Below are 10,447 nucleotides of genomic sequence, written 5' to 3' on the forward strand. Positions count from 1 at the left end.
ATACATCGATATAGATCGATACATCGATCTAATGTCTAACGATCTGATGCATCGATGCAATGCGTAAAAAAATTGATACCTGTGGGCTAATTAATGTGGGCTGTGACTCTGTGTTGCTTCAAGTGCATCATTCTGCACACGGGATGCGTGCAAGTGCTTTGTGCCGCTCTGTATTAGAGCCTTTATAATACATTTGCATAATGAAAGCATATTAATAGCGTATCTTGTTTTGTCCTACCTATAATATGTTGTTGCTTCATTAAAAACCTGCGCTATACATTTAAAAAAGAAATGTCTTTTAAATATGTGTGTGTATATGTATGTATTCCTTGTTTATCAGTTTTTTGACATTACACATTTTAGCACAGAACTAAAATACTTTCTTGACTGTTGTCATGTCATAAGCTGTCATTAGATTACTGTGTGAATTTTTTATTTGTGAATGTCCCAATCAGGGTTCAGGATGTGAAATTTTGAAATAAATGTCTGTTATATATTTTGGTTGCAGTTGTGAGTTAATAAAAATTTAACTGGTTGTGTAAAATAGGCACAAAATATCGAAATATTGATCGAATCGAATCGTATCATAGAACTTTTTGAGGTATCGGAAAATATCGCATCGCTTTCTATGAGAATAGATATTGTATAGAATCGTGATGAACTGTCTGATTTACACCCCTAGTAGATATCCACTTTTTATATTAACGATGCATATGCAAATTTAGTGTACGTTTACACAATAACGATGTATGGAAACTGAAAAGTTTTTCCTTTGCTTTATTCGAGTACAAACGACAAAGTTGTTCAAATTATCCCAGTTCACACAGATCCATGAAAACACTGATTAAAAACGCTGTATTATGTCAGTCCAGTAGTTGGCGATGTCATTTTGTAAAGAAACACTATGCGCCTATAGACTGAACACGTAATACATATGCGCATGACATCACCGTTTTTTTGCAGTTTACACAGAGACGATAACGGTTCACACCCCAAAAACAATGAAAATTCTGTCATAATTTACTCATCTTCATGTGATTCCAAATCTGTATCCTTTCCATTTTTCCTGTATCCATTTTTTATACATTTTGAAGAGCATTTTTGTGTGATATATCCCTTTAAGGCTCTAGTATTCCTCAACAGCAAGCAATTTGATAATCAGTTATAATTTGACAAATACTAGTGACCTAGTTTCAGCGTTAAAATTTGAAACTTTGAGGAAACAGCTTGAAGTCAAAGTTTTCCTCAGGAAATGCCTTTTTGTGAAGTAGTGTTGATCTTCACTTGGCACCATAGCAACTACAGCCTCCTGAGTGTCAAGAACTGCCTGAGCTTGAGCATTTGACAAGTGGTTGAGCAACAAACTTATAAAACTCAGTGATAACACACTTGGCGCAATGCTAAGCGTGGGTTTCAGGAAGATGTTTTGCTAAGTAAGCTGTCATTAGTTTACAGAAATAATGTATTAAAAACTCTAGAAATGCTTGCTTTGACACTGCAAAGCAAGACTTTTTTTGTTACACTTTATTTGAAGGTGTCCTTGTTACAGTGTAGTTATATATTTAAGTACTGTGTAATAATAATTAACTACATGTACTTACTGTAGGGTTAAGGTTAGGGTGTGGTTTGGGGTTAGTTGCATGTAATTCTGCACAATTTATAGTAACTACAAGTAATATGTGTAACAAGGATACTGTAAAATAAAACGTTATCTTTTTTTTTATTAATTTTTTTATTTATCGGTATCGGTTATCCTAAGCCAAAACAAGGATAACTGCCGGTCGGAGTAATGGGCGTACGGAAAAGAGGCGTGATGAAAGTGAATTGCTACAACAGAAATTAACCCTACCCCAAACCCTGACAAGACAGGCCAATGATAAGGACCTTTCTCCAAGCCCCTACCTACTCCATACCCAGACTTGCCTTTATTTTAAGTCAGCTGTCATGCAGGTGTTGTGCAGTAGGTGGCGGTGTGCAACTTCAAGTGGGTTTGCCAATCGCCATAAAAGGAAAAGAACGTGCTGTTCTATCGCGTCTAGCGTTCTATGCTCCGTATCAGCAGATACTCAATATTCAATGACTCGGATCGGGGACTCAAAAAACTTGATTGGGACACCCCTATAAAAAACTGAACAGAATATTGTATATTTTATATCCCACCTGCATTAAACATGAGAACGCCACTAGATAACACTATTGAAAACACAATCGATGGTACTGAGGATTTTTAGGCTACTTCTTACAGTACAGTTAAGAGTATGTTATATAATTTAATACATCAACTGGCAGCATAAAAAACACTTTAATTAAAACAAATACTAAATGCTATAATTACTAGAAACTATAAAACTGAATAGTAGTAAAACTAAACTAAAAATAACAGTTACAGAATAAAACTAATCAAAAATTGTAAAAAAAAAAAAAAAGACAAATGCTCCCTTTACATGCTCTTGGAAGTTTCCTAGGTAAAAAATTGCACTTGAACGCCCTCTCATGTCGAAACTTGAATTCGATAAGCTCATAATCACGACTTCAGAAGTGGAAATTATCCAATTTCCTATAGCTCGTGAAGGCAGCATAAATCCAAAACTTTAAAACTACTAGCCCTCATCCAATAACATTTCAGTGTGGGCGGGGCTGCCAGGTGCAAAACCAAGTATCCAATAAAATATATTTTTATATTAATATATTATATTATATATTATTTTATATTAATAATTTCTATTAAATTATATATTATTTTATAAATAAAAAAGCATTTTTATAGTGTGTTATATAAATATTTCTAACATGAAATAAAAAATGCTTACAACTGATGCATGATAGCTAAGATGGCTGCATGATACAAGTTATAAATCTTCTTTTTTTTGTCAGGAACACAACTGTTTGCCGAGAGGTATTAATAAGCCTCACTGCTACTAGACTTGTATTCTTTGCATTAATTTCAGAGTGAATATACCCATTGCAGTCGATACTGACATTTTAAACTGTATCAGTCGGCAGGCAGGCAGCCAGCTTTATAGCGCGTAGTGAAAGATAGCTGGATGTGTCAGACTGTGTATTTTGCTGACGCTCCATAGTCTCCTCAGTCTGTGGAGGGTTGTCTGGGATGGCCTGAGGGAAAAAGGGCCCTTTTTTTTTTTTTGTTATTTCAATTGCTTGTTTGACACCCATGACACTCCAGATGCCCCGGGGTAAAAGTAAAGTCATGGCGCCTACAAGGAGCCTTTCTGGTGTCACAGGTCTCGACAAGCCGCCGCCACCCAAGGCACTGGAAAGGTGTTGAAGAGAGCATGTCTCTGCACATCAGACCCCGGAGGGTTCCGAGGGCAATCACGGTACACGCCATACAAGGAGTAAGAGGAAAAGATTGAAAAACAAACATGAGATATAAAACCGCTAGCTTGAATAAACTTGAGATATATTTTTAGTATGGTGGTGAGGAGGCTGGTTTTTCTGGAGGGAATTGGTGCAAAAGTTTACATGCGCATCTCTCTACTTGCCTTCATGTAATGCCTTATGGCTGTCTTTGCAATCCCAGAGTCCATTTTATTTTAAATTATATTGATCAGTGTAATTCTGGATACATCAGACTGTTTCCAGGTTTTGTGTCATTTTATTAGTAGCAACTTAAAGTACATTAACTTAAGCCCACTATTATTAAAATGTCAAATACAAATATAAAAATACTAAATTAAAATGAAAACTGAAAATGTATTAAAAAAAAAAGTCAAAATATGAATATTATAATAGCATAGAAATAATATTAAAATAACGTCTTGGAGCAAACCAGCCATTAAAGCTTTTAACAGAATAAAAAAAGTAATAATAATAATAATAATTATTATTATTATTATTTACTCACCCTCATGTTTTATCAAACCTCCATGATGCACAAAAAATGATGTTAGGCTGAATGTTTATGCTGTTTTTAATGCCAGAGAATGGTTATTTATATTGCCAAGCCCCAAAAATGTTTTATTGCCAAGCCCCAAAATCATAAATGTAGTCTATACAACTTATGCACAATATTTCAAGTCTTCTGAAGTAATACGATAATTTTTTGTGAAGCACAGACTAAAATTTAAGACATTCACTGATCAAACCAAAGTTCACATATATAATTTGCATTATATTCCGAGTCATTTGAAGCAATATTAATAAATTTCCCCTCTGCTATAGCTTTAAAATCTCATGTGCAGTTGAATGTTTTCAAACTTGTTGCAAAAGGCCACATGACAAGCAAGCACCATTGGCACCTTTAATCAAATCTAGTGTGACATGCATAATTACGCCATTTTGTAATTGAACAAAAGCTGGACTAAAACATGTGAACTCTGGTTAAGGGGAAGATTATTGAAAAACGGAGTAAATTTCAGTCTGTTCTTCACAAACTAACATATGACTTTCGAAGAAGTTGTGTGAAACATTTATGGTGCTTTTCTGTATGTATACACTGCCGTTGTATGCAAAAAGAGCTGCACTTGTGTTGGAACAACGAATGACAAAATTTCCATTTTTGTCACAACGATAGCAGAGGTCCTCAAATGTGTAGTAGGAACATACTAGATTAATAATGGTCATTCACGCACATTGCAAAATAGTTCCTTTCAAAACCCTGGATATGGACAAAACGCATTCAAGACTTCTTGTAGCAGGTCCAAAATTAAAGCCAGTGGAGCATTATGCAAGTCAGCATCTGTGCACTGCTTAAGTGTCATTACTGAAGATGTTTCTCTCATCAGGTCCTACAGCATGCTAGATCATGTCTGAGGCAGCAGCTCGACATATGAACAACGCTAACTACAGGTGGTGCAATACGCTCACAGTTGAGGGCACACATAAATCGACAGCATCAGTCTGAATGAGCTTTCATTTGAAATACATTGTGCCAAATCACCACATTTAGTTAAAGCTACACCGATGAGTGCACAACACAAAATGAATACCTCTCGGCATGTTGCGAACACAAAGATGAGGATCAGAGGTCCTGCATGTACACCATGAACTGAGTTTTCATAATTGCAACATTCATTCAGAGTTCACTGCACTAATTAACCTTAATAGCGACATACTCACCATTCATTAGATCAGCATTAATTTGTGTTTTCTTTTAAGCAGGAACAGAAGTACTGGACCAGAATGGGTCTGGCCTTTGCTAACAAGATTTCCACATGACTTTCAGTAATCATACTCACTCACAGGACTATAAGGCTATGATTAATAATGATTTTTCTCCATATCTGACCGAAATCCGATCAGATTTAGCAAGTGTGAATGGTAAAAAAATAAATAAAAAAAAATCACATGAAAAAAAAAAAAAAAATCACATTTTGAGCTACATTCATGTATGATTATGAAATCCTATTCAAATCCTCTGCTCTGATTGGATTTTGCGTGGTTTATGTGATTTCTCACGCCTCATAAAACGTAAATGTCACTTGTTATAGGAAACACACAGAAAGTCGCTGCAGAATGTGTTGTTGCAAAGTGCCGGACGAACAGAAAATGAAAATAAAAACGGCAGAGAAGAATAAAGCCGCTCATACCAGTTTCTGACGCTTCCTCATAGTAGTCCAGCACAGCCGCTACACATTTTCATATTGTAAATAAGACATCATCTGTATTGCAAACCCCTCCATGTTATGTTTTTTGTTGTTGTTTTTGGCATATGCCTACCAACACAATGTCATTGCCATAGAGACCAAAAAAGATATTCCAGAAAACAAAAGAGTGGCATGAAAACACAAATTGGATCTGAACAGTTGCAATATACAATGTGAACATCAGTAATTTTAAATCAGATTGCAATTGGATACACAATTAATCAGATTTTGACTGACAGTGTGAACGTAGCCAAACTTGTTTGATGCTGATTCTGAATTCTTGTCACAAAACAGTGAGAAAAGAAAGACAAAAATGCATGATACTGACCACACACACCTTACTCCTTGATCTGCCAATTAGGGTTTAATTAAACGGTTTGTTCACCAAAAATTATGTGGCAATTTTGTTTATCCAATTCCAACTATTATCTACTTTCTTCAAGAAAACATTAAGGAGATCAAATGCAGAATGTCTGAGCTTTTGATTTCCATACAGTGACAGTAGATAGTGATTTATAATACAACATAACATAAACATAAAAGTATCATTTAAAAATGTGTGACTTGCAGTATCTATGTTCAAAGTCTTCAAAAGCCATAAATTGTTTTGTTGTTGTTGTTGTTGTTGTTGAGAAAAATAGACAAAAAAAAGCCATTAATTTTCAGAAAAAAAATTCCCCAAATTTAATTTTTTGATGTGTTTTTAAAAAGTGTCACAGTCAGTCACATGACACAAACTTTTTGAATTTAACACAAGTGCTAATTAAATTTGACTGCTCTGGACGAAGAAAAGTTCTTCTCCTCACACAAAGCTAAAGTATGGCTTCAGAACCATTGGAAAATAGATATTGTACAGAACAAAGGGCCTTATTGCGTTTTTACTGATAGTATTTTGATTTGTTAAAACTGATCCATTGAGATTTGTTAAAACATGTACACTCAGCCACATAAATGAGTCTCTGGAAAACAAGTATAAATTTGATCTTCAGTTAGGGTCACGTCAGCAAAAGCAACAGGTATGAGCTGCATTTTATTTATCATCAGCAAATTTCAAGATCAAAGACCGCAATAGGAGAGAGAGAGTGGCATCAGCACTAGTAAGATCATTTAGTCTCAGTATACTTTTATTGAAAATGATTTTGTATTGAGCTTCTGGATGTGATGCCGAACCGCCAGTTTTATTTGCGACAGTTTGTGCGTCGGCTACTCAGCTACTCATCCGTCATATGGCTATCAGAGTCGGTAGCCATATAACACACGTTTATTTTTTTACCATTTTGGGAAGAGTAAAATTTTACAAATGTGTCTTCAACAACCAGATGTATTTACACTTGACAAGTTTCGTCTGGAATGCATCTCAAACCACCTCCTGAAGTGGTTTGAGTGATCAGATTTAAATCCGTCTCGATACGCTTCAGAGGGCATTTACACCTGGTATTTTCACGATCAGATCAGTGAAAACATGAGCGACCAGATGTAAACAGGCCCAAAGATAATAATAGAGGGCCAAAAATACTGGCAGTATTTTCTCTTTATTAGAAACCTGCACTGGAAAGGGTTGGAAACCAGCAGATTAATTGCCGATGCTGGGCAACCCTGTTGCTTAGTGTTTATTGGTATCCCAAAATACACCATTCAGATGCTGCTCAGACAGCATAGCAGGGCAGATTCACAATGGTGCTTGCAAAAGTCCAATTTGGCCCAGGCAACATTATTTCACCCTTGATTTCTTGGAAAATAGCACAACAGTATAAAGGATGCCAATTTGTTTCAAAGCAGCGGCATTTGGCACAGTTTAGACATCAGTAATTTGAAAATTCTTTATTAGAAATCTAGGTCACACAATTCAGTTGTATGCAAAGGGTTGGAACTGCTCATCCTGGCCTCTAGAGCAAAGGACACGACCTCTGATGATACCCGCATGAGATCAAATGATATTATCAAGGCAAAAGGCAGCATTTTGCATGATACATTAGGAATATGTTTCTAGATGTCCCTGAGAAAGTTTCAAAGACACACTTAGTCATTTCTCTTTTTCCTCGTACAACCTTGTAAAAAAGGAGGGATGAAATTTCTGTTTTCTGGCTAACTGAATGTGTTTAGTGATCCATTTGTAAATTGTAGGTCACTTAAAACCCTGGGAAAAATACTTAAAAAAAATAATTGCTTCTCTGGGGACCACTGGTTGAAAAGAGAGAGAGAGAGAGAGAGAGAGAGAGAGAGAGGCTGATACGAATAAAACAAGAAAGAATTGCAATAACATAAAATTGTCAACAGTTTAAAAGGTGATTTGTTTGCTTGTTTGCTAACTGAGAGGATCATTGGACCCATGGTCAACTGAATTTCAACACTGGTCATCCTTGCACCCAGAAGCCTTGGTTTCAAAAACATGGCCACGATGTTATAGATCTCCAATTTATTCTAAAGCAGGTAGAAAATAAGCTAATTTCAAAAGTCTAAGGCTACTGCTTACTGATCTGTATTAAACCTTAAGGACCGAAACGATAAAAGCATGGATAAAGCATTGTATAAACCATTTAATCCAAAATAAATATAACAGCGTTCCAACAAATTTTCACAATGAATTTCCATTTTTTTTCCATGTTTGTGACTACCAGATAAGCTTAACATGACTAAAAGAATTTGTCCAGTCATTTATTACCGGATAAAGCCACATTACCATCGGCAGCAACAAAGGAACTGAACCCAGTGACTGAACTTTGTGCAAAAGTGGAGCAACTTGTTGCAGCAACTACCTGACATATATATATATATATATATATATATATATATATATATATATATATATATATATAATCTGTGATAAATACATAAATGGTGATTACGAAGGAATTTTTTTATATTTATTAATTAATTTAGGCCTATGCTTTAAACGCTTATGTTAAAGGGCACTATATCGATTTCTAGAAGATGAAATATTTTAACAATATATTTTTTTAAATATTTAAAATATCCCATATTACTCCAGAAATTTCCATGCCTTTTTAATATTGCATTAATTCCCATGACTTTCCCAAAGAAATCCCAATTTTAACACTATCTGACATTATCATGTTTTCCATGACTGTGAGAACCCTGATATTAACAAAATCAAGCATGTATGAGCAGAAGCACCAGAAGCAGTTCAGACAGAAGTTAGTGATCTAACAAAGGGGCTGTATAAACAATCAAACAAGATGGTGGAGAAAAGGGTGCCAGAACAAAGACCCTGCACTGATATTTAACTCAGTGTTTATTACCCAAGTCCTGACACATGGAGAGGAGAGGAGACATCAAAGTGCAACATCATCCGTGTGGTATACTTAGATGCATACATTTGGGCAGCGGCTGTGCATCATTACATGTTCACAAACAAGTCTTGAGACTCACCACTGTGTCCTGACTCCTGGTTGGTCATGGTGGGCTCCAGGTCCACTTTGTTGTCGCATTGTCCTAGTCCCTGTATCAGCTGTTGCAGTGGTAACTCTGAATTCGCACTCGGGTAACACCTCAAACCGCTCCCGCATCTCGGCGTATAGACGCCGCACTGCTCGCCCTTCTGCCGTGCGCAAACCGGACAGCAACCGCAACCCGGTTCTCTGACAATCTCGCAAGAAGTGGTGAGCTTGGGACACGCCGCCTGGCGCTCCGCGGTGCAGCTCGGGCAGCGGAACACGATCTCCCCGACCGAGCCGTGCAGGAGCAACAAACTGCAGAGCAATGCACAAAACATACCGTTATCTTTAAGACCTGACAGATGTCGGGATTCTGCAGGCGACTTCAGGTGGAAAAGTAAAAGTGCGTTTGGGGACAGGTGAGGTTCGCCGGAGAGCTCTGCTGGGTCCTATTTGCTGTCATGTTACTCCGAAATGACATCACGTCAAAAGCTAGTCAAAGTCAGATGAAGAGTCGATATTTAGACAGCTGGCTGTTTCATGTGCTGTTTTGGGTAAATGTTTGTTATGACTGCCACTACTGCCATGTTTCTTAAGTTGAAATGGCCATAGTTCTAGGCTAGACAAAATAACAGCATTTGCTTTCTACGTTTATTGTTATAACAAAACAACTAGTGTGAGATTTATCCAGATTTTTCGGCGCGGTTACTAGTTTCTCTCATGTCAAATAGCCGAAATACATTTAAAATAAAACACAAAATGTTTTTTTTTTTTTTTGTCATTTCATTTTTGATATGCGAGTCTGCAATAAAACGATAAATAATCTCGATTGTAACTCAAACCGCCGCTCCAGCGGCCTACTGGTGAACCCACGTTTATTTATCGCATCACGTTTTTTTTTTTTTTTTTTTTTTTTTGTGGTTGGCCTACAAAAATTATGTTTGAAAACCATTCAATCTTATGTAGGCTACTTGTACATAAATATAATAACTACTTTTGTGACTTTTTAAAGGGGGGGGGGGGATGGGGTGTTAAGCCTTAAAGGGCTAGTTCACCCAAAAATGAAAATTTTGTCATTAATTAGGCTACTCACCCTCATATCATTCCAAACCCATAAGGACTTTCGTTCATCTTCGGAACAAAAATTAAGATCTTTTTGATGAAATCTGAGAGATTTATGTCCCTTCACAGACGGCTATGATTGAAACTTTGACGCTTCTAAAAGTTCATAAAGAGATCGTAAAAGTAATTCATATGAATTGAGTGGTTTAGACCAAATTTTCTGAAGATACATGATTGCTTTATATGATGAACAGATTGAATGTAGGCTTTTATTCACATATAAACATTGATCAGTGAACATATGCAGTAGCCTAAGCTAAACCGAACCCGAATGATGCGCAAGATCAAACCTCTTCCGGAAGCTCAAACGTGCTGCGCAACACA

The 10,447-nt window shown here is 36.4% G+C and overlaps 1 protein-coding gene across 2 annotated transcripts in view; it reads right to left on the bottom strand.

Moving 5' to 3' along the window:
* The window catches only part of igfbp2b (insulin-like growth factor binding protein 2b), a 34,846-nt gene extending 25,454 nt beyond the window's left edge, over window positions 1-9,392 (bottom strand). For both annotated transcript variants that reach the window (XM_067410337.1, XM_067410335.1), the window contains exon 1: window positions 8,997-9,392. In XM_067410337.1, the coding sequence (XP_067266438.1) occupies window positions 8,997-9,339 (343 nt within the window). In that variant the 5' untranslated portion in view covers window positions 9,340-9,392. The remainder of the gene's footprint in view (window positions 1-8,996) is intronic.
* Between the last annotated feature and the right edge of the window lie 1,055 nt (window positions 9,393-10,447).

This window comes from Chanodichthys erythropterus, chromosome 14 (genome assembly GCF_024489055.1).
Source record: "Chanodichthys erythropterus isolate Z2021 chromosome 14, ASM2448905v1, whole genome shotgun sequence".
Taxonomy (NCBI): Eukaryota; Metazoa; Chordata; class Actinopteri; order Cypriniformes; family Xenocyprididae; genus Chanodichthys; species Chanodichthys erythropterus.